Below are 25,657 nucleotides of genomic sequence, written 5' to 3' on the forward strand. Positions count from 1 at the left end.
AAACAGCTGAAAATACTGAAACACACACACTCATACAGTACACACTCTCACAACACATAGCACTGGCTCTCACACATGTACTCTCACACACCCACACACACACTTGATGCTGTGTTGGAGTCAGTAAAGTAACTAATGGAGTCAGTAAAGTAACTAATGGAGTCAGTAAAGTAACTAATGGAGTCAGTAAAGTAACGGCCAATAGACACCAGGGAAAGTAAACACTGTATGTTTCTGTCAAAAAATCTGCTTCTTGCTGCCATGTACATAACAGACAATAGTCCTCCACTGTGGAGTATAAACTGTCATTACTGATATTGTCTGTGACAAAACAGTCAACAGTCTGTCCTGGCTGAAGAACAGAGACAACATGGGGACTTCCCTCTAATGACTGGGTAGACCAGAGGTCAGGAGATCAGCATGCTGGCTAGTGATCGTGGTCTTATAGTGTTGTCCTGAGATCTTTGTCAACTCTGTGGCTTCTTATTTGACTATATTTGTCTAGTGGTCAATACAGAACATCAAGAGCTTTCACAGCTGGGTTTCTGGGTTCACAGACAGTGTTTTCCAGCAGTCCTCTAGAAGATGGCTTAACTCAGGATATAAACAACAGTATAGGATGGGGTGAAACTCTTTCAACAAGTATTTTCCCAGGTTATATTAGGTGGACATTGGCTCTGGGGTGTTTTATCTGGGTGTTTTGTTTCATTTAAGGTCCACAGCCATCTAGCAGGTATGGTAGGAATAATATTTGAACCCAAAAGTGTGTTTCTTTAAGAGCTCTGGGAGAAAAACAACCTTACTTTTTTGACAAAATGTCAGCATTCAGTCGTCCAGTTTCTCTTTCCCTCCTCTTTCTGTCCCTTCTCGCTTCCTCCCCCAGTAGTAGGGGGATTGATGGGGCACAAAGTCATCAGACAGAAAGACAGGCTTGGTAAAGGCCTTGTCATCAGACAGACAGACAGGCTTGGTAAAGGCCTTGTCATCAGACAGACAGACAGGCTTGGTAAAGGCCTTGTCATCAGACAGACAGACAGGCTTGGTAAAGGCCTTGTCATCAGACAGACAGACAGGCTTGGTAAAGGCCTTGTCATCAGACAGAAAGACAGGCTTGGTAAAGGCCTTGTCATCAGACAGACAGACAGGCTTGGTAAAGGCCTTGTCATCAGACAGACAGACAGGCTTGGTAAAGGCCTTGTCATCAGACAGAAAGACAGGCTTGGTAAAGGCCTTGTCATCAGTCAGAAAGACAGGCTTGGTAAAGGCCTTGTCATCAGACAGACAGACAGGCTTGGTAAAGGCCTTGTCATCAGTCAGAAAGACAGGCTTGGTAAAGGCCTTGTCATCAGACAGACAGACAGGCTTGGTAAAGGCCTTGTCATCAGTCAGAAAGACAGGCTTGGTAAAGGCCTTGTCATCAGTCAGACAGACAGGCTTGGTAAAGGCCTTGTCATCAGTCAGACAGACAGGCTTGGTAAAGGCCTTGTCATCAGACAGACAGACAGGCTTGGTAAAGGCCTTGTCATTAGACAGACAGGCCAGAAGACCATCAGCTGTAATCTATGATCAGCTCTTTCCAGACCACCAAACCAAGACTGTAATCTATGATCAGCTCTTTCCAGACCACCAAACCATCAGCTGTAATCTATGATCAGCTCTTTCCAGACCACCAAACCATCAGCTGTAATCTATGATCAGCTCTTTCCAGACCACCAAACCATCAGCTGTAATCTATGATCAGCTCTTTCCAGACCACCAAACCATCAGCTGTAATCTATGATCAGCTCTTTCCAGACCACCAGACCATTAGCTGTAATCTATGATCAGCTCTTTCCAGACCACCAAACAATCAGCTGTAATCTATGATCAGCTCTTTCCAGACCACCAAACCAAGACTGTAATCTATGATCAGCTCTTTCCAGACCATCAGACCATCAGCTGTAAGATATTCTGAACCGTTCCTTCAGGACCATCTCGTACGTGATAGTCAACATTCAAACAAAAATATTAGCAACATCTTCTCAGACTTCACACCATAGTCCACATTCCAGAAACCCAAGCAGATGGAATAAACAGGCTGGTGTGGAATCCTACCAGTGCTGTGTACTACTGATGCATCATTCAAAAGATTGCAAACAAGCTACATACATATATTTTATAGGCTACTATTTTATAGGCTACCAACCACAAATGTATATATTCTAAACAATAGAAAAAAGCCTGGATGCTGAACTGAATGGATAACTAACATGTAAAAGTCCTTGTTCAGACCAAACACAGTGCAAACAGTACTTGAAATTGTGCTCTATATTCCAATTGACAGAATACAGTACTTTCTGCTGTACTGAGTTGTTATTGATAGAATACAGAACAATATAATGTACTGACTTCCTATTGATAGAATATAGAATGATATCGTGTACTGAGTATCTATTGACAGAATACAGTATGACATGGTGTACTGAGTACTTACTGATATAATGATATAATGCACTGTATTCCTATTGATATAATGATATGGTGTACTGTATTCCTATTGATATAATGATATGGTGTACTGTATTCCTATTGATATAATGATATGGCGTACTGTATTCCTATTGATATAATGATATGGTGTACTGTATTCCAAATGACATAATGATATGCTGTACTGTATTCCAATTGATATAATGATATGGTGTACTGTATTCCAACTGATATAATGATATGGTGTACTGTATTCCAACTGATATAATGATATGGTGTACTGTATTCCAAATGACATAATGATATGCTGTACTGTATTCCAATTGACATAATGATATGGTGTACAGTATTCCTATTGATATAATGATATGGTGTACTGTATTCCAACTGATATAATGATATGGCGTACTGTATTCCTATTGATATAATGATATGGTGTACTGTATTCCAACTGATATAATGATATGGTGTACTGTATTCCAACTGATATAATGATATGGTGTACAGTATTCCAATTGATATAATGTTATGGTGTACTGTATTCCAACTGATATAATGATATGGTGTACAGTATTCCAATTGATATAATGTTATGGTGTACTGTATTCCAATTGATGTAATGATATGGCGTACTGTATTCCTATTGATATAATGATATGGCGTACTGTATTCCTATTGATATAATGATATGGTGTACTGTATTCCAACTGATATAATGATATGGTGTACTGTATTCCAATTGATATAATGATATGGTGTACAGTATTCCTATTGATATAATGATATGGTGTACTGTATTCCTATTGATATAATGATATGGTGTACTGTATTCCAACTGATATAATGATATGGTGTACTGTATTCCAACTGATATAATGATATGGTGTACAGTATTCCAATTGATATAATGTTATGGTGTACTGTATTCCAATTGATATAATGTTATGGTGTACTGTATTCCAATTGATATAATGATATGGTTTACTGTATTCCAACTGATATATTGATATGGTGTACTGTATTCCTATTGATATAATGATATGGTGTACTGTATTCCAAATGACATAATGATATGGTGTACTGTATTCCAATTGATATAATGTTATGGTGTACTGTATTCCAATTGATATAATGATATGGCGTACTGTATTCCTATAGATATAATGATATGGTGTACTGTATTCCAACTGATATAATGACATGGTTTACTGTATTCCTATTGATAGAATACAAAGCACTAAGTAGCCCTTTATTGTGTAAATAATTTCTACCAGAATATCAGTAGCTGTCTTCGAAAGTGTTCATATGAGTGACATATCCATCCCTTATTAATAGCATACGCCTAAAAAACAGCTTAAATGCATTGATTGTTCTATGACCAATAGATGTTATGTTTTATTCTATTAGTACCGCTCAATCCCTATCATACCAAAATAATTTGACTCGTTGCAAATTTACTGAGTAGCGCCAACGCGCACGTTTGAAACATTATAGGCATACGCATTGTCGGAAAAGCTTGAAGTAACATGTATTCGCGTACCAGTGACATCGTTCGCAACATTTGGATATAAAACATGTCATTAAATAACTTAAATATGCTAAATAGCCTGGTTTAGCGGAGGCCGAAGGGTTGGTCACCTTCCATGCCGCTTGGACAGCGGTGATGCTCTTTTGCGCCGCAGCCGATGTCCGTGTCGTCGTAGTTATTGTGGCTTTCCCGCCGCAGCAGCCCAGAAAACATCTTTATTTTAGAACGAAGACTTCAGGGGTTCACCCGCATCAAGTAGTTGCTCAAAAACATAATTTAAAAAAGATTGATGAACCCCCTGTCAGTTCGCAGCCAAGCAATGCGCCTGAGCTCATTTCCGTTGTGGAAAGTGTCAGCCTGTCCGTTGTTTTCGGTTCTATTCCTCCCAGTAGATTTGCTGAAATGTTTCCTTGCTTTCTCGTTCTATTTTCTTCTCAGATCATAATCAAATCTACACATTAGTTGAAATCCGTATAGCCCAATATCCACTTGTGACGTGTAATTCCTTGGGTAACGTAGGCGTCAATTCATTTTGAAGTTAAACTTCAACGGTCCTTATTATTTTGAGAAAAATAAATCAATATATGTATTAGGAAACTCCAGAAAATGCCGTATAATTATAACAATGGTTTACATTAGAATGCATTTTAAAACCAGCAATCCAACTAAATGTGGGGGAAAAATCCGTTATTCTGCCTGTTGATGCGCGGTCCCATAAGCTTTCAACCCGTTTGTGTCGTGTTGGACTGAGAACGTGAGGCGGTGCTTTCTGCTCCAACGTGAGATGGAATTTGACTCCTTTCCGATTCCTTCACTCTACATTTAACCCTTAAACTACCGACTGCATTTTATCATGTCACAAACTGCAAATTACTTTCTCGGTCAACTTATCATTAATAAATCAAAATCACTTTTGGAAATGGTTTCTAATAAATTAAAAAATTATAGGTCCTAACACACCTATCGCTAGATCATTCATGTTTTTACCATTTGTCGCTTATAGTAAAAAACTCAATACTTTGGATGACGGTCTCTGTCCAAACACTTTCAGTATGTCCATATCCTTTAATCATTAACAACAAACAGACAGTCAGACAGATAGACAGTCAGACAGTCTGAACATCGCAGTAGCCAATCAGCAGGTGTGATATGATCACTTCCTACTGTCTGCATCGGTGATGTGTGTGTGGTTTAACAGTTCAGACAACAGCGTGATCCAATAACCCAGAAGGCTTCAAAGGTTAGAGCCACTTGTAAGCCTGCTGGCAGAACTACAGGACACTGGAACTTCCTGATGTACAGACTTCAGGGCAGACTGGCCTCGCTCATTAGATTACATAGTCCCGTCGGGAAGAATTCAGACCCCTTCACTTTTTTCGCATTTTGCTGTGTTATGGGCTAGGCTTAATTAAAAACACATGCACTCAATACACACAATAACCCATAATGGCAAAGAGAAAAAACACACTTTTATAAATGGATAGCAATTTCTTGAAAATAAAACATGGACATTTCTCATACACATTATTCAGGCCGTATATTCAGTCCTTGGTAGAAATACATTTGGCAGTGACCACTGAGTCTTCCTGGGTATGCCTCTACCAGATTACCTTTTCTGGTTTGGGGCCAATTTTCCCTTTAGTTCTTTGTAGGTCTTCTCAAACTTTATCAGATTGAATGGGGAGTGTTTACCATCTTCAGGTCTCCCCAAAGATTCACTTTTCTAAATCATTTCCAATCAATTGAATTTGTCACTGGTGGACACTAATCAAGTTCCTGAGACCTCTGAAGGAAAATTAAAAGATGCATCAGAGCTTAATTTTGCCAAAAGTGTGTGAATACTTTTGTACCTCAAACGTATACGCTTCTAACTTCAAAATTATATGATGGTTTTATCCAAGCTGATCCTGTTTCATGCCTGTAAGATTTCTAATAGCCACAGGGTGGCAGACTCAAACAATGTTTAGTCTGCAAACAGGGCGAAATCAACTGGTGTGTTAACTGTAAAGAAAATGTAATAGATCAATTCCAACCCCAGTAAATCCCAAATACAATGAACACATGGAGGTGAATTACCATATAAGAGAGAATGACACAGAGATAGATATGGAGAGATGGATAAATATATGGAGAGAGGCAGAGAAAGGGGTGAGTGGGAGGTATTGTATAGAGCAGGGTTTAGCTCATATAACTCTACATTTGCTGTTTCTAAAGGAATACATCTCAAAATAGATGGAGGTCTGTTGACGGTCAACATTCTGACTCATAATCTCTGATTTCAGTATCATGAACAGAAGTTCAATATAAGCTTCACTGACCAGCTGGACTCAGAAATTCTCGATCATTATTTATTTTGCATGAAAGAAGAAAAATCAATCTACTGAAGACAGCATGCAATGGCAACTGTCCATCAGTGGGGAACAGTCAAGGCCCTCGACACCCTCAGACCATGCCTAAGGATAGATACAAATCTATAAATATATTTATATATTATCATTTGCAGATATGTTTTCATTGATTTAATCTTTTTTGTCTTAATTGGTATGATCTTCCTATAGATTTTTTTCAGTTGAAAAAATATCCAAATAGAATTCACTATTAGTAACTTGGTAGAAATAATCTAGCTGTGCTCAACACTACTTGGCTAGGCCCTCAGGCTTTGAATAGAAGGCACCAGCCAACATCATTGACATTGACTTCAATTAGAGTTGAATCAACTAATCACATATTGTCATGTAATAGATGGGACAATTGTATAACGCCTCAAGGCCCTCTAGATCAATCAATCAATCAATCAAAGGTATTTATAAAGCCCTTTTTACATCAGCAGTTGTCACAAAGTGCTTTTACAGAGACAACTGGCCTTAAACCCCAAGGAGCAAACAACAGTAGTGTTGAATTTCAGTGGCTAGGAAAAAAGAATGCCAAAATTTAGGAAGAAACAGCTTCCAAATGCAAATACCACACCTGGAATTAACTCCAGACCTTTTACCTGCATCATTGATGAAGAAATAATTAAAGAATAGCCAACAACTGTCCATGAAACAGCTTTTTAGTAATTTGTCCAATTAATTTTTGGTCCCTTGAAAAAGAGGGGCCTACATAATAAAGAGCTGTAATTCCGGAACCCCTCCTCGAATGTGGATGTGAATACCCTCATGTTATAGCTGAGAGACTGCTCCTTAAGCCCATATGCATTATTTAACTGTATGTACTTCAATGTATTTTGGCAAACAGCCAAAATAACAAAACTTTTGTCAGTGTCCAAATATTTCCAGGCCTAATTGCACGTCACTAATTCAGAGACAATAGCGAGCCTTATCGTTTTCTCACGCTTGAGCCTACCTAGCTAGCTGACTTCATTTTTAAATAATAATCATAATGGTGAGTGAACTTTTTGTTTTCATCTACATCTTGTTATTTGTGGCTATCTCTCGTTCATATCATTTTGAATAAACATTTTAACTTTTTCCTCTGACAGCAGATACCAATCAGCTATAACTTTATGACCACTGACAGGTGAAGTAAATAACACTGATTGTCTTGTTATCATGGCACCTCTCAGTGGGTGGGATTAGGCAGCAAGTGAACATTCTGTCCTCAAAGTTGATGTGTTAGAAGCAGGAAAAATGAGCAAGCATAAGGATCTGAGTGACTTTGACAAGGGCCAAATTGTGATGGCTAGATGACTGGGTCAGAGCATCTCCAAAACTGCAGCCCTTGTGGGGTGTTCCTGGTCTGCAGTGGTCAGTACCTAAAAAAGGTGATCCAAGGAAGGAAAAGCGATGAACCGGCAACAGGGTCATGGGTGGCCAAGGCTCATTGATGCACATGGGGAGCAAAGGCTGGTGGTCCGATCCAACAGACTAGCTACTGTGGCTCAACATGTTGAAAAAGTTGCAGCCCCAATGCTGGTAGTGATAGAAAGGTGTCAGAACACACAGTGCATCACAATTGGATGCATTTGGGGCTGCATAGCTGCAGACCAGTCAGGGTTCCCATTTCCACAGCTGAAAGTGCCTACAATGGGCACATGAGCATCAGAACTGGACCATGGAGCAATGGAAGAAGGTGGCCTGGTCTGATGAATCATGTTTCCTTTTACATCACGTGGATGGCAGGGTGCGTGTTTGTTGCTTACCTGGAGAACACATGGCACCAGGATGCACTATGGGAAGGAGGCAAGCCAGTGGAGGCAGTCTGATGCTTTGGGCAAAGTTCTGCTGGAAAACCTTCCATATATGTCATGTTATACTAGATTCATGATTATTACGTATTACATCTGGTCAAACTGGATCTTGTGATGGTAATTCTATCAATCAAAACTTTTAAAGGAGTAAGTACAGAGACAAATTCCTCTTGGGACAATTAACAGTTTATTTGCAAATAGAGAGACATGTTGAACGCTTACAGAATAATCATCTGAGGAGTCTCTAAAGCATTTGGAAATACATTCAATACTTATAGAGGAATGGGTGGAGATAAGAATCTGCATGGCCGTACCATAAAAACAACCTATGTTCCTTATCCATCCTACCCCCTGTTGTGTATCTTCCTCTATCCTGTCCTAAGACCCATTGTTCTGCATCTACTCCCATCCTGCTAAAGATTCACGTTTACCTCAGCACCTCATACTTCCTTTACCACAGCAAAACCAACATTCCTTTTCTTACCTAAACAAGGGGACTCAATACTTTAATCAATAAGAATATATCAGTTCAAAACATTTCTATAACAATCTCTGACTGTTTAGTATTTTATCAGGTTATAATGGATCCCTGCCTGTTTAATATTTATCCTGTAATAGTGGATCCCCACCTATTAAGTATTATATCATGTTATAATGGATCCCTGCCTGTTTAGTATTATACAATGTTATAGTGGATCCCCACGTGTTTAGCATTGTTGCATGTTATAGTGATCACTGCCTATTAAATATATGTTATAGTGGATCCCTATGTGTTTAGCATTGTACCATGTTATAGTGGATCACCTCCTATTAAGTATTATATCATGTTATAGTGGATCACCTCCTATTAAGTATTATATCATGTTATAGTGGATCCCTATATGTTTAGTATTATACCAAGTTATAGTGGATGACCACCTATTAAGTATTATATCATGTTATAGTGGATCATCTCCTATTAAGCATTGTACCATGTTATAGTGATCACTGCCTATTGAATATATGTTATAGTGGATCATCTCCTATTAAGTATTATATCATGTTATAATGGATCCCTGCCTGTTTAGTATTATACAATGTTATAGTGGATCCCCACGTGTTTAGTATTGTACCATGTTATAGTGGATCCCCACGTGTTTAGTATTGTACCATGTTATAGTGGATCCCCACGTGTTTAGTATTGTACTATGTTATAGTGGAACACCACCTATAAAGTATTATATCAATGTTATTGTGGATTCCTACATGTTTAGTATTGTACCATGTTATAGTGGATCCCTAAATGTTTAGTATTGTACTATGTTATAGTGGATCACCGCCTATTAAGTATTATATCATGTTATAGTGGATCCCTAAATATTTAGTATTTTACCATGTCATAGTCGATCACTTCCTATTAAGTATTGTCAGAATTCAGGTGAGCCACATCAGGGTTACTACAACCGCAAAAGCTTTGAGAACCACTGGTCTATGTGCTGGTGACGTCAGATATGCTCAAATCTTTCTTCTTTCCCAATTCTGTCAGGACTCCTGGCTGTCCCGTCTACCTGGATGTTCCCGTCCATCTGAATGTCCCTGTGCTCAGTCCCATTTGTGCCCAAAACTTTATCTGACAATTTACATTTACTCCTGAGGACTCGTCCCCATAGTCCTGCTCCTACTCCTAGCCACTGCTTTAACAGTATGAAACCAGTTTATAGAATATTTCAGTTTTCACACATTCACCAAAGATTTTTCACATCCAAAAGTAAGAATACAAAGTGTCCTCTACATCTTATTGGCTAGAGGTTAAAACTGGTAAAGTGTCCTCTACATCTGATTGGCCATAGATTTCGACTGGCAACGTGTCTTCTACATCTGATTGGCCATAGTTGGTGTAGTGGGCGACACCAGTACAGTCCCAAAACACACACATTCCAAAATAAAGGCTTTGGAGAAATATCTTCCAAAAAGTTTTTTGAACTTTATTAACACTATCTTTTGTAAAATAAAAAATAAAAATACAAAAGTAATAGCGACAATTTTATTTTTGTTAACTAAATTAACTTCAAGTTAGAAATGACTCCAGTAAATAACAATGTTTGGGTTAAATCAACAAATGAAATTAAAAAACATAAAAAAAATATTAAAAAAAGGCACAAAAACAACGCACAATTTAAACAAGCAGAGGTGAACCAAAACAGGAATGCCAGTGGGACTAGAGGCCATTAGGCACAGAGATGGAAAGAGGACTCGTCAGTGGAACATGTAATTATGGCATTGGTTTCCTCATTGGCATATGTCCATTGAGGGGATCTCTGAATGAAACAAATTCACTCTCATTCATTGGCTGTCCTTGCTGATGAACCAGTTGGAGACATGATCACATGATTTAGTCATCAGGAAAGGTCATCCAATGTAGTTAGAAGTCCCACCTAGTTGACTACATTAAAATGTTAAATGTCTTCAATGAGTATGTGCCTGGTAGTTAAGTCTTCTATACATCTCTATGATAATAAGCTCTGCTCAACAAGCAAATACATAGTGGCATGTTGAAATAGAAAAATATTACAAATAAACATTCCAATAGAATAAGAAATCATGACATTGTACTACATTTGCATCTGCAATATTCCATAAACTTTTCCTATTGAACAAGATCCTGACGGTATAATGAAGCAGTATGAAGATTCCTCTTAGGTACGGATGCGGGATCAGTTTCCCCGAGGTACGGATCAGTTTCCCCGAGGTACGGATCCAGGATCAGTTTCCCCGAGGTACGGATCCAGGATCAGTTTCCCCGAGGTACGGATCCAGGATCAGTTTCCCCGAGGTACGGATCCAGGATCCGTTCCCCCGAGGTACGGATCCAGGATCCGTTTCCCCGAGGTACGGATCAGTTTCCCCGAGGTACGGATCCAGGATCAGTTTCCCCGAGGTACGGATCAGTTTCCCCGAGGTACGGATCAGTTTCCCTGAGGTACGGATCCAGGATCAGTTTCCCCGAGGTACGGATCAGTTTCCCCGAGGTACGGATCCAGGATCAGTTTCCCCGAGGTACGGATCCAGGATCAGTTTCCCCGAGGTACGGATCCAGGATCAGTTTCCCCGAGGTACGGATCAGTTTCCCCGAGGTACGGATCCAGGATCAGTTTCCCCGAGGTACGGATCCAGGATCAGTTTCCCCGAGGTACGGATCCAGGATCAGTTTCCCCGAGGTACGGATCCAGGATCAGTTCCCCCGAGGTACGGATCCAGGATCAGTTCCCCCGAGGTACGGATCCAGGATCAGTTCCCCCGAGGTACGGATCCAGGATCAGTTCCCCCGAGGTACGGATCCAGGATCAGTTCCCCCGAGGTACGGATCCAGGATCAGTTCCCCCGAGGTACGGATCCAGGATCAGTTTTTTCTCTTCCAACTACTGAACATCACTGACCCAAGATCAGCATCTAAGAGTAATTTCACCCCTCAAAATCATGCTCTGCATCATTAGACCACGCCCCACTATGAACCTCCACACCTTAAGGCCATTGGACCCCACCCCACCATTACACCACACCCCACTATGGACATCCACACCTTCAGGCCATCAGACCCAACCCCACCATTAGGCCACGCCCCACTATGGACATCCAGACCTTCAGGCCATCAGACCCCACCCCACCATTAGGCCACGCCCCACAATGGAAATCCACATCTTCAGGCCATCAGACTTCACCCCACCATTACGCCACTCCCTCGTCCTGGTCTATCATGGACGTCCTGCTGGAGAAGACGTCAGCAAGCATGTGTTTGGGAATCTCTGAGCCCCGCACCTTCAGAGTATAGCAGGCATCCTCCACTTTGGAGAGGCTCTGTCGTAGGGTATGGAGCTTCTTACTAACCTGGGGACATCAAATCAATCATTAGCCAATTATTCAATCAAATTGCCCCAGACCCACACACCAATCATCTTACTCACCTGGGGACATCAATTCATTAAACAATCAAACTGCCCAAGACACACACATCCTCCTCACCTCATAAGGACCAGTGTTACCAATGTAGGAGAAGCCGTCGTGGATTTGACGTAAAAACATAGACACCTAGAGATAAATTGAAAAGTCACTGTCAATCAATCAAATCTGTGATGTACTGTGACTGAACTGTGACCCAACTGTGACTAAGAGCTCTACAAAAACAATGAGTATTTATGATGATGCATGGTGATTTGTGAATGAACTGTGACTGAGAGCTCTACAAACAACAATAAGTAGTTATGATGATGCATGGTGATTTGTGAATGAACTGTGACTGAGAGCTCTATAAACAATGAGTAGTTATGATGATGCATGGTGATTTGTGAATGAACTGTGACTGAGAGCTCTACAAACAACAATGAGTAGTTATGACGATGCATGGTGATTTGTGAATGAATTATGACTGAGAGCTCTATAAACAATGAGTAGTTATGACGATGCATGGTGATTTGTGAATGAACTGTGACTGAGAGCTCTACAAACAACAATGAGTAGTTATGACAAAGCATGGTGATTTGTGAATGAACTGTGACTGAGAGCTCTACAAACAACAATGAGTATATATGCTGATGCATGGTGATTTGTGAATTAACTGTGACTGAGAGCTCTACAAACAACAATGAGTAGTTATGACGATGCATGGTGATTTGTGAATGAATTGTGACTGAGAGCTCTATAAACAATGAGTAGTTATGACGATGCATGGTGATTTGTGAATGAACTGTGACTGAGAGCTCTACAAACAACAATGAGTAGTTATGACAAAGCATGGTGATTTGTGAATGAACTGTGACTGAGAGCTCTACAAACAACAATGAGTAGTTATGACGATGCATGGTGATTTGTGAATGAACTGTGACTGAGAGCTCTACAAACAACAATGAGTAGTTATGATAATGCATGGTGATTTGTTGACAGTTAATTGTCATCTGCAGTGATTTGGCTTGGAAGGGCGTGTCCAAGGTACAAAAGGAGGACCTACCTGGAAGGGCGTATCCATGTCTCCATTTCCCACGCTGCTGATACACATCCTCATGAGTTCCCCGGTCAGGTCTGCCACGCCCAAAAGGTAGTCTGTAGGGGTCACCTGAAAGGTCAGAACCTGCTGGGCTCCAATAGGCTGCTGGCCCTCAGCGGTCTCCTGTAAGTCAAATCAACAGTACAGGTGGTGGTTCGTCTGTCTGTCTGCATACCAGTTCATCCATCTGCCTGTCTGTCTGTCTGTCTACCTGTGTACCTGTTTATTTTTCTGCCTGGCTGTCTGCCTGTCTGTCTGTCTGTCAAAACAGGGAAAGAGGGTAGATTGTGTCATGCTGTGTTTCAGTGTGTGTGTGAAAACACCCATCAGTCCTTAAATCTCCTCAAAGCTGCTAGAATTCCCCCCCAGAACTGAGCCCATATTGACAAAGGTTTTGTTGGATCTGGCTCTTCCAACATAGTCTGTACCCAAAAATGGTATTGATCATCATCCTGTAGGCTGACTTGAAACATAGTATTACACAATTCTATAGAACAACAACATTAACTACCACAGCTATGCCTATGCTCATTCAGAATGCTGCTGCTAGAATGTTAACCAGGACCAAGAGAACAGAGCACATCACTCTGGTTCTTAAATCTTTGGACTGGCTTCCAGTCAGTTACAGAATAGATTTTAAAAGTTGTGCTTTTAGTTTAGAAATCTCAGAATGGTTTAGGCCCGAATACATTTCTTATAGAAACCGAGCAGGGTTCTTAGATCCATGAACTCAGGTCAGCTAGTAGAGCCCAGAGTCCAAACTAAACATGGTGAAGCTGCATTTAGCACTTATGCTGTACACAACTGGAATAAACTACCAGAAGATCTTAGATGTGCCTCAAACGTATCCATTTTTAAATCCAGGTTAAAAACACTTCTCTTTTCACGTGCCTACGACTGAGCACGTAACTGCTGTGTTTAGCCTTACAGCTTTTATGGCTTCCTATGTTTTTATCGCATTTTTATTCTGTTTTATTATTCTGTTTTCATTTGAGTATTTGTTTTTATGCTATTTATACAATGCTATTGTATTTATATTTTTTCTTTTTCTTTGTAAAGCACATTGAACTGCTTATATGTATGAATTGTGCTACATAAATAAACTTGCTTGCTAGAAAGACTAGTTGGTTGAAACATGGGCATTGAATCTAAGTTTGACCTTAGGGATCCATGTTACCCACTGGAGCCCCCAGGTCAAACTTAGATTCAAACCCATGTTACCCATGGACCTCCCAGGTCAAACTTAGATTAAAACCCATGTTACCCATGGACCTCCCAGGTCAAACTTAGATTAAAACCCATGTTACCCATGGACCTCCCAGGTCAAACTTAGATTCAAACCCAATGTTACCCATGGACCCCCCAGGTCAAACTTAGATTCAAACCCATGTTACCCATGGTCCCCCCAGGTCAAACCCATGTTACCCATGGACCCCCCAGGTCAAACTTAGATTCAAGCCCATGTTAGCAACGCACTCCCCAGGTCAAATTCTATTTGAAGAATAGTGAAAAGACACTTTACCTTAGCATCGGAGTCCTTCACAAAGACCAGCTTGGCATTGATTTCTTCCAGGCTGATGAGAGTGCGATGTTTGATGAAGTGATGGAATGAAACAGCCTCTACATACTCCTGGATACCTGACACACAGAGCAAGACAGTGGGGTGACAGAAAAATAATTACAGATTACATATAACTAATCCAATCTTCACGGCCACTATTCGTCCAACATGACATCATAAGGATCTATAATAGTTGAACCAAGTAGGCTGTTCCCTCCAGTTCCTGATTTGGTAAAGTCACTGTCTGGGAGTACAGACTCAACGGTAAAGTCACTGTCTGGGAGTACAAACTCAACGGTAAAGTCACTGTCTGGGAGTACAGACTCAACGGTAAAGTCACTGTCCGGGAGTACAGACTCAACGGTAAAGTCACTGTCTGGGAGTACAGACTCAACGGTAAAGTCACTGTCTGGGAGTACAGACTCAACGGTAAAGTCACTGTCTGGGAGTACAGACTCAACGGTAAAGTCACTGTCTGGGAGTACAGACTCAACGGTAAAGTCACTGTCTGGGAGTACAGACTCAACGGTAAAGTCACTATCTGGGAGTACAGACTCAACGGTAAAGTTACTATCTGGGAGTACAGACTCAACAGTAAAGTTAGTTTCTGGGAGTACAGCTGCGACCCTGAAACAGGATTACTGTTGTACCGACAATTCCCTGGACAGCAGTATGATAACTTGAAAGGCCTAGCAAAAAGTGCTTCAAAGGACACATCTGGAAAAATAGGATATTTTTAGAATTATGGTTTTGGAAAATAGGATTTTTAATGGGAACACATGAAGTTCTCCCAAGTATAGTAAGACAATGGTGTGTTTCAAGACCTGGTGTGAAGGCTCTGTGGAACTGGTATAGGTCTTCTCCTCTGATTTCTTCAGCAATCATCCCAATCTTCTGTCTGACTCCGTCCAGCTTCACGTCAGCTTCTGTCAGCACCTCCTCCACACCCGGGACACTGACAGGACCACACATTAGCATCAGGTCCTACTTGGACAGAACATTATGTAACAGTATTGTCTCTGTCCTTGCACCGACCTGGGCTGGAACCTGGGACCCTCTGAACGCAGACAGCAGTTAGAAGCATTGTTAGATTCATCATCTATCACTTCACAATTAACTATTCATCTCTACTTCCCACCTTGTGACAGGGTTGTCACCGGCTGAATGCTACCAGCTCATATTGCTAACTATCTAGCCATTTCTCATCAACAACATTAACATGACACTGTCAACATAATCATTGACTAGGGTTCTAATATGTCTATAAATAAGACTTTTTTTTCTTCCTTTCACCTTTCCATAATGTCAGTTGATATGTTCTACTGGGACAGGCAGAAACAGCATGTGGGTGAACATAAGATCAACAACCAGATTATTGCAGGATGTTTTTGGAGAGTTAGGGTTAGGGTTTAACCCTAACCCTATTCAGAAGAGAGTTAAGAAGATGGCTGGGCATTCCCTTGCATCTGTATTTGTCCAGGTTTTAACCTACAGGATTAAAATCACATGTCTGTGTTCAGAAGCTCCCTGGTTCAACCCCAGAGGCAAGGAGAGGAATTTCTCTTCCACACTAACATATAATACAATGCTAGTAGGAAATGCGATGCTAGAAAGATATGCGATGCTAGTAGGATTACAATAGTTCATACAATTGACACCAGTGTTGTAAGATAACTACTTAAATACTGCTTGAAATATTATTTGAATTATAAATGAATACATAGGGATTCCAGAACCATCCAAGGATGACTGGGACAACTGGGAATCCTTTTTCCACCTTAATTACCTGGTGACTCGATGAAGGAGGAAGATCGTCCTCTTACTGTCGATGGTGATGTCTCTGCTGAGCTTTACCAAGCGCTCATACTTGTCATGTTTGGTGTCAAGCTCCAGCTGAAAAACTGGCAAGCAAAACATATAAGATGTTTTTTTCAGCATTTATTAATGTAGAGAATATTAAGGAAACCTTAATGTGAGAGATGTCTCTTTAAGGAAGCCCCAGAGACAGATGTCTCTTTAATAAAGACAAGTGTCTCTTTAAAGAAGCCCCAATGAGAAGCCCCAAGCAAGTCCCAATGAAACAATTGTTATATATTGTAATTATTAGGAAATACAGTTATTAACCACAATTGGAACGTCATAATGAAGCTGATGAAAAAGAACCCGAAGCAGAGAGCTTATACCCCCAACCACCGCTAGAGTGGGTCTGCCTTCTCCCACTTCTCTTGACTCTCCCCTTTTCAGACACTGCAGCTGAACAGTTACTCATAGCCTTTTAAACCAGGTCTAGAATGTGGCTAGGCCTGGGGAATACCTATAGGATTTAAACCAGATCTAGAATGTGGCTAGGCCTGGGGAATACCTATAGGATTTAAACCAGGTTTAGAATGTGGCTAGGCCTGGGGAATACCTATAGGATTTAAACCAGGTCTAGAATGTGGCTAGGCCTGGGGAATAACTATAGGATTTAAACCAGGTCTAGAATGTGGCTAGGCCTGGGGAATACCTATAGGATTTAAACCAGGTCTAGAATGTGGCTAGGCCTGGGGAATACCTATAGGATTTAAACCAGGTCTAGAATGTGGCTAGGCCTGGGGAATACCTATAGGATTTAAACCAGATCTAGAATGTGGCTAGGCCTGGGGAATACCTATAGGATTTAAACCAGATCTAGAATGTGGCTAGGCCTGGGGAATACCTATAGGATTTAAACCAGGTCTAGAATGTGGCTAGGCCTGGGGAATACCTATAGGATTTAAACCAGGTCTAGAATGTGGCTAGGCCTGGGGAATACCTATAGGATTTAAACCAGATCTAGAATGTGGCAAGGCCTGGGGAATACCTATAGGATTTAAACCAGGTCTAGAATGTGGCTAGGCCTGGGGAATACCTATAGGATTTAAACCAGGTCTAGAATGTGGCTAGGCCTGGGGAATACCTAAAGGATTTAAACCAGGTCTAGAATGTGGCTAGGCCTGGGGAATACCTATAGGATTTAAACCAGGTCTAGAATGTGGCTAGGCCTGGGGAATACCTATAGGATTTAAACCAGGTCTAGAATGTGGCTAGGCCTGGGGAATACCTATAGGATTTAAACCAGGTCTAGAATGTGGCTAGGCCTGGGGAATACCTATAGGATTTTTGTTGAAAAGGGGTGGGGAAAAACATCTGCCAGTAACGTCTCAAACTAGGTTAACGCCTGCTTAATGAATTTTCTCATCTTCCGTCTTGTTTTGAACTGTTGCTGTGATTCTTTTTGCGTTGGGAACACAAATCTGATCCTCGATTATTGAAATCAGAAGAGTAACCACTAGTAGCACTGACCTGTCTGCTATCAATTTCAATAAATCGCAGACTGTTGGCCATGCATGATAAATAAAACATTTACTATAGCCTTCAGTAAGGAAGGCCAAAACATCAATTTTTTTCAGAATAACATTTAAGCAGAGAAGTTGTAACGGCTTTATTGACTCGATCTTATGAATAGAGCACAGTTCTTCCAAAACAAAATTCAGTTTTTCCTCCATCTTTGCTTCCTTTCTGATATGTTGCAACCTAAGTAGTTACTAAAAACTCATGAAATGTGTTCTATCCAGTTCGAAGAAATAGTGAAACCACCCTAAGCCCACCTTCAACAAGCCTGTGAGGGGAGGTTTATTTGAAAACTAACATCCAACAGAAATCTTGCCGCTGAGAATAAGTGGTGACTTTTTTCCGTAGACAAGTTTCCAGACCTCCAAGGAGGCCAGACGCGATTGGAGGAGTGGCCTCGCAAGACTACTCATCACTAATTTCTCCAGGCATCAATCATCACTTACAGGACCCCACCCACCCCAAAGACTCTGTAGACTGTGACAAGGCAATCTGACACCATTCCAACAGCCCTGTGACGGATCCCAAGGCACAGTCAGAATACTGGAACCAACTGGGCTGAATCTAAATGAATGTATATATCAGTCCGTGACACTGATAGTTATTTAGCTGTGCTCTACCTTTGAATGCAGCTATCACAGGTGAGGACAGGTTAACAGTCAGGTTTGAGTCACAGTTGTCCGTCTTCTGTGCAGAATCAGTCTTTTTCCTTCGAGAGCAACCTTCACCTGAGGATAAACTACAAATTAATGAATTATGCTACATTTGTAACCAAGTGAGAAACGGGAATTTACCACATCTGATTGGGCAAAATCAATTTGAACCGAACTCCAACTGGTAACCTAATTACTTGTGAGAAACGCATACAGCATTCGTGAACTGGGCCTGGACCCACGTGATGACCTGAATATGACAGCATTTTCAGGAGTTAAATGTAATAATAAAACAATATTGATTAAACCAATCAATTAATATGGTTCATAAACGCTACAATGTGTTCACAAACATTCCTTCTATACTACGTTTGATGCAGTTTGTTAAAGACTGGCCAATCAGTCTTTCTCTAATTAGTTCAAAGTAAGTGCATGTATTCAACTAGTATTTACTAGATCATTTTCCAACTTTCACATCGTCACAAACGTCGATTCATATAAAATCAATCTGCAACATATGTAATGTAGCTAATTAGACTATGAAAGTATGATTAATTAGCTTGCAATCTGCATAAAACTATTATTCATCCCAGGTTACATGAGAAACAAGATATGATTTGTTATAGGAATGTTTAGGCATTATCTGCATCCTTTTTACCCGCAACAAAAGCGATTCTCAACACCAACCAGAATGAAAATGTATTTAATTACTGTACCTTCGTGTTTAATCATCATCCCAAGTCGTGTTATCAAATAAGGAAAGTTGTTTAATTCTTATTTAGCAAAGTAAATATCTACCTAGCTGGCTTTAATTTCATTAAAATCCAAACCGACTGTTTGTTTGCGATTCAGCAAACGGGTGGTGAATGTGCACGAATCAATCGCCTTAACCATGATTTTTAATTTGAGTCACAAAATATTTTTCATGAACACAGGAAAACCAGAATACATTTAAAAAAAAACTTTAATTAAAACGGTATTATTTTATGCAATGAAGGTGGGTGAACATCAAGCTGAGGACGTTTCTCATTTTCAGGCATGACTACGACCATCTCGTTCTGTAGGGGCTTGGACGCTTTTTACTCGAGTAAATAGCAGAGCTGCACTTCGGGAAATGTTGTTTTAATAGAAGTGACGTAGTTACCGTTTTGTGTTTTTACATTTATGTTGATTTTGGTAATCTTAAAAATGTATGCATACAAATCAAAGTGTATATCATGCACATTTTGGAGTAAAATAAATCAAAATTATTCGAACTTTGTTTTCACATTAAACATAGATTACCTCAAAAATCGTAGAGTCTAGAATAATGTCCGGAGAGGCACTCAAGTCCCAGAGTGCAGCGGTGAAAACATTTCTATCTTTTTCTAACTTGGTAAAGGTACCAGGTAATATTTGCGACATAGGCCTACGTAAAAAAAATTAAAGAAATAATATATATATATATATAAATCGGAAACGTTCAACTTAAATAGCTAATACAAAGTCCGGAGAATTTTGCAACATATTTAAATATATGTTGCATACACCCGGGCCGGTTTCACTGACATGGATAAAGCCTAGTCTAGGACTAATAAATCAAGTTCAAAAGAAAACTCCATTGAGCGTTTTTTTTGTCCTAGACTAAGCTTAATCCGTGTCAGTGAAACCGGCCCCGATGTTTACCTAGTTTGGAGCAAATGCACGGCATTACACCCCTAATCATTTTCACGCCCTAATCTATGAGATGAACGTGCAAATCTAGGGTTGAGGGGGAGGAGACGATCAGGGACATAGTTCAATGGATTTAACAGACCTTGATCCAATACCTGTCTATTGTTTTGGCGCAGGAAAATAAGTATTGCTGCACCAATGAAAGCATTACACAACATTTACAACGGATCCTGGTTTTAATATTGAAATGTTTTTGATATACAGTAGTCCACGCGTCTGCCTAATACTTTCACACCTAAATAATGAATTAGTAACTCGTGGCGGGCCTCTTTTTTGTGACCCCTCTGATTAGACAGATCAGATTTCTGTCTCCACGGGAATTCACTCTCAAGGGGAAGCCAGCCAACTGTGTACGTGCCATTCGCCTGGTGCGGCCTGTGGGCTGCACCAGTGAATACAGTTGTAGTCGATGCAGCCCAGATGCTTTAGCAAGGGTTGGGATCATTTTACATTTACTTTCATTTAGCATGTAGCACGGCTGGTTTTAAAACTTTAAGATTATATTATGCTCTTTTTTATTTCCCATTATAAAGAAATAAAAACCAAATTTTAGATCAACACTTCTATTTTGTATGTTTTGTGTGTTTAAGTTGCTCCAAAAACCAAACAGAAAGAACAAATTCTGGATAGCAGAGCATAGGCAACAGATCCAACTAAAAGTGGGATCACACTATTCTTATATTTGGATTGGGCACTATAAATTATTATGAATTTTAATGTAAAGCCAGGAGAATGTAATATAAAAACAAACAAATTAAGTATTTTAGATGTCCTACTAACGGTCAAACATGGAATAGCCAGTTGTTCCCGACATAAAAATTATGTTTACAATATTATTACAATATTTTCCTCGACCTAATCTTTGAATTGTGAATGAAATCCTTCCTCCTTTTTGTTGGAGCTGCTGGAACAAAGCCCAGCCAATGGCCCAGCCCCCCGCTGCCGAATAGGGAGGACTAGCGGGGTTTGGTAATCGCTTCAGAGAGAGCGGGAGGGCGTTGAACATTGACGGTGCCATGCGACACAGTAGGACAGACGGCTAGCTCGCTACAAAGCGTTCCGAAGACTGGACCTTCCGAAATGGTTGACTTACACGGACCAGGTCATCTTCTGTTACACCTTAATATGAAGTAACTGCGACTGAAGACGAGTGATGAAATGCTCGTTTGCCAAATCGTGGGGTGCTGGCTTTCAGTTGTACTCAGGAGTGGCGTTACAGGCTGTGTTGGAGCTTTAGATAATTTCCAAACTTGTCGATAGCAGTGTGCAGTGCGCGTGTAAAGGATTAGATTTAAAGAGACCGCCACATACTACTTCCAACTACAAACATGGAGAATAAGACCACATCACAGGCAGATCTGGATTTGCAGCGTGAAAGCGACCGGCAATATTGTGAACTTTGTGGGAAAATGGAGAATCTCCTCAAATGCGGTCGGTGCCGAAATTCCTTCTACTGCAGCAAGGAGCATCAAAAGCAGCACTGGAAAATGCACAAACTCATATGCAAAGAATCGGAGACAAATGCGCAGGTTTCAAAACTGAAGCCGGTGGAATCCCAGTCTGAGGACCGGGGAAAAGAGGGACAGACACAACCGTCACAAAAAGGGCAGCCACTACAACAAAATCGCGCTGAACCCGACAATAATACACCATTCCCCAGCGACGAGACCAGAATGAAAGAGTTTATAACGAATGCGGAGTGTGCGGGGTCCTTGGATGATAAACCAGGCGGCGACACCAGGTCAAATAACAATACCAAACCCAACGGTCAAAACACAAAGCGATCGACGCCTCAGAAACTTGCTATGGAGTACATAGTTCCGTGTATGACAAAGCATGGTATTTGCGTGGTTGACAACTTTCTCGGATTGGAAACGGGGTTGGAAATCCTGGAGGACGTCCAAACGTTGCATAAAACCGGGAAGTTTACGGACGGTCAATTGGTCAATCAGAAAAGTGACTCTACTAAAGATATTAGGGGGGATAAGATCACCTGGATCGAGGGCCGGGAACCAGGGTGTGAGAAGATCCGGTTTCTGATGAGCCGTATGGATGACCTGATCAGACATTGCAATGGTAAACTGGGAAACTACACAATAAACGGAAGGACGAAAGTAAGTAGCCACGTGGTTTTGGTCAAGTCTGACGTTGTTTATTTTTTCGCCTATAGACTAGGGGTGGTTGTAACAGCATCATATCAGAGAGACAGTCCACACACAATCACGTCACCAGGGTAATCAACAAGCTTCCCCATATTCAATCTTTCAGCTATTGAGAAAATGTAGACAGACTTATTTCCTCAGACATTGAAATGTGGCCTATACTTAGAGTAACATCTTAAAGGCCTAAATACAGTACATGGTGCACATTAAAGGAAGTATAGTTGCAATCAGTCTACATAATACCCAATGACAAAGCAAAAACACAAGTTTCGAAATGTGTGCCACTTCATTGAAAATCTCCTGCAAATACGTATTCAGACCCTTTATTCAGTACTTTCTAAAAATGCCTATGGCAGCAATCAAATTGTCAAATGTTCATGGGTATGCCTCTACCAGCTTCACGCACATGGATTTGGGGAGATTTGCCTTTCTTCCGTGTAGATCCTCTCAAGCTCTGTCAGATTGAATAGTCCCTCTTTGGACTGTGAGCAACCGGTTCCCTCAAAGATGTTGTGTTCAGTTCAAGACCAGGCTTTAGTTGAGCCAATCAAGCACTTCCACTGAAGTGCCAAAATGCCACTCTTACGCTGTCTTGGCTGTGTACTTTGGGGTGCTGTTGTGCTAAAAGGTGAATTTTTGGCCTTGTGTGCTCTGGATCGGGCTTTCATTATGGACTAAGTAGTATTTTGCTAATTATCTTCCCTAAATCCTGACCAGTCACTGCTGCTGAGAAGCATCTCCATATGGAAGGTATTAACCAGATGAGGGGTACCTTGTTTTTTCCAGATGGAGCATTTGGCATTCTGAAACCTAATAAGGTGTGTTCACATTGCACCTAAGTCCAATGCTAAGAGTCTCCTTAGCCCTGGGCTAAGGGAGATGTTAGCCCAGGGCTAAGCAAGTGTTCACACATTTTGAAGTGGGCTAGCACCACCCTTAGCTGAGGTCTAGCTGGCCCATCTCCAGAGCAGGGTTAGCACTGACTTTCTAAGGTTAGCCCCAGAAAAAGGACAAAATAACCAGTGTGAAACAGGGTCAAGAACAAAAGCATAGAATGTTTATCATCCAATCACAAAAGCTTCACTTTCACTTAATTTCCATAAACTTGTGACCTGCACCATTACTATTTCGGGCTTTTCACTTTTGTCGTTTGAATCCACCTGCTTTGTCTGAGCAAAGTACCTACTGCTCCTGAAGTTAATCTAGGAAATATGTCAAAAGACAAAATGTCATTATTCGCCCTAGTTCATATTTTCACATTGCCGTTTTTCTTTTTTCGTGGAGCTGTAACGGAGTTGTCAAAGCAGATGCCAACAGGGCAATCATCTTGATCAACTGATGTCAGAAAGTCTTTAATTGAATCATGGGAGCGAAATATTAATCACGTGTCAGTGATGTACATATGACATTCAAATGTCATAAAGAACATAATATTTGTAGTTTGTCCGAGATAGAATGTAAAATGGTCTTGTGTTGTATTTGTTCATTAGCCAAGGACCTATGAATACAGTTGTGATTCTTTAACCCAGGATTAATCCTTAGCCTCTTGTGTGAACACAGGCTATGCTAGCCCAGGGCCAGTCTTAGGTTGTGGCTAGGATATCCCGGGGATAAGAACAATGCAGTGTGAAAAGGCCTACAGTTTGATTTTGTTCTCTTCAGACCAGTAAATATTTTTCATCATGCTTTCACATTCCTTCGGGCAGTTTTGTCAGATGCTGTTTACTCAGGATTGGCTTTGCATCTATCCAGTCTACCACAAAGGCCTGATTGATGGAGTGCAGCAGGGATGATTGTCTTTCTGACAGGTTCTCTCATCTCTGCAGAGAAACTTTGAAGCTCTGTTAGTGGCTATTGAGTTCTGGATCACCTCCCTGCCCAAGGCCTTGGACAGGACGGGCAGCTCTTGGAAGCGTCTAAATCAGTGTTTCTTAATCCTGGTCCTGGGGACCCAAAGGGGTGCATGTTTTTGTTTTTCCCTTAGCACTCACACACCTGATTCAAATTAAAGACTTGATGATTGGTTGATTACGTCAATCAGGTGTGTGAGTGGTAGGGAAACATTTGGATCAGGTTTGTGAGTGGCAAGGTCATAATCATTAACGAAAATGAAAACTAGGTGGGAAAAAACATTGTCCTTAACTGAAATAAAAATAAAAGGCATTACAAAAAAACAATAACTAACTAAAACTGTAATGTGGTTGACAAAAATAAAATAAAATTCTAGAGTAAATGTTCTTAGCTTTCGTCTTTGTCTATGTCTTTCCTTTTTTAACGCTATTTAAAACATGCAGAGTATTCGCTCAGCTGTGTTTCCTTTCCCTGCTCTCCCTCCGTCTCTCTGTCACTCTCACACACACACACACACACACACACACACACCCCTCCGTGCACACCGCGTCTCCATGAGAACAAGTGTTCGATGTTGAAGGAAGTTTGCGAAAGGTTGGTATCTCGTGAACACCTTTACACAATCACACATTAAAAAGTGGTATAAAAATATTTAAAATTCTGAATATAATTTCGTCAGTGTGTTAATCTCTACCTGAGAAGCGATTGCGCCTTCTTTAGAAAGTTAACTAGTCGCAAGTTTGAGGTAAAATGCACTTGGGTTGTCGATGTCAAAACCCTATAAGCTGTGATTCAAATATTAAATAATGTTATGTCATTTTTACTTTTACACTGAATGTTTGCTGCTTCAATCCAGATGGCTAAAAACTTCATCTGCATTTTGAGTTCTATCTATTTATGCTCTTGGCAAAGGTCATCATGTATGTCTTCTTTAGTCTGTTGGCTATTTAGTTTTTTTTCTTGGCACACGTCACTTCCACATTTTGCATTTATTGCAGAGTGTAGACTGTTTACATATTTGTGCCCATATGTACATTTTATGTACTGTTTTTATTGTTGAATAAATATTTTCTAAAATTGTATGATGTTTTTGTTGAGTTATTATTACACAATACTTTTTCAAATAGCCCATATTACCAAAA

The 25,657-nt window shown here is 40.5% G+C and overlaps 3 protein-coding genes across 5 annotated transcripts in view; 1 reads left to right on the top strand and 2 right to left on the bottom strand.

Annotated features, from left to right (window-relative positions):
- The window catches only part of disc1 (DISC1 scaffold protein), a 64,820-nt gene extending 59,852 nt beyond the window's left edge, over nt 1-4,968 (bottom strand). For both annotated transcript variants that reach the window (XR_004575765.1, XM_029119755.2), the window contains exon 1: nt 4,108-4,968. Coding sequence is in view for 1 of the 2 variants with exons in the window: in XM_029119755.2 (XP_028975588.2) it covers nt 4,108-4,210 (103 nt within the window). In the remaining variant the exon portion in view is untranslated. The remainder of the gene's footprint in view (nt 1-4,107) is intronic.
- A 5,161-nt stretch (nt 4,969-10,129) lies between these two features.
- tsnax (translin-associated factor X) lies at nt 10,130-21,709 on the bottom strand. 2 transcript variants are annotated; one of them, XM_020046601.3, is made up of 8 exons: nt 21,596-21,709; nt 18,757-18,875; nt 16,551-16,665; nt 15,589-15,719; nt 14,726-14,841; nt 13,168-13,326; nt 12,186-12,251; nt 10,130-12,050 (listed from the first exon to the last, which is right to left on the bottom strand). In XM_020046601.3, exons 1-8 carry the CDS (start codon nt 21,607-21,609, stop codon nt 11,892-11,894), a joined length of 879 nt encoding a protein of 292 aa, XP_019902160.2. In that variant the 5' UTR covers nt 21,610-21,709; the 3' UTR covers nt 10,130-11,891. The 2 variants fall into 2 exon arrangements, with proteins under 2 accessions (XP_019902160.2, XP_012987605.2); XM_013132151.4 differs by lacking the exon at nt 21,596-21,709 and adding an exon at nt 19,506-19,845 and having other exon boundaries at nt 18,757-18,864.
- Nucleotides 21,456-25,657, top strand: part of egln1a (egl-9 family hypoxia-inducible factor 1a) — a 30,009-nt gene continuing 25,807 nt past the window's right edge. The window contains exon 1 of the mRNA XM_029119772.2: nt 21,456-22,616. Within this exon, the coding sequence (XP_028975605.2) occupies nt 21,831-22,616 (786 nt within the window). The 5' untranslated portion in view covers nt 21,456-21,830. The remainder of the gene's footprint in view (nt 22,617-25,657) is intronic.

The sequence above is a fragment of the Esox lucius genome, chromosome 5 (genome assembly GCF_011004845.1).
Source record: "Esox lucius isolate fEsoLuc1 chromosome 5, fEsoLuc1.pri, whole genome shotgun sequence".
NCBI lineage: Eukaryota > Metazoa > Chordata > Actinopteri > Esociformes > Esocidae > Esox > Esox lucius.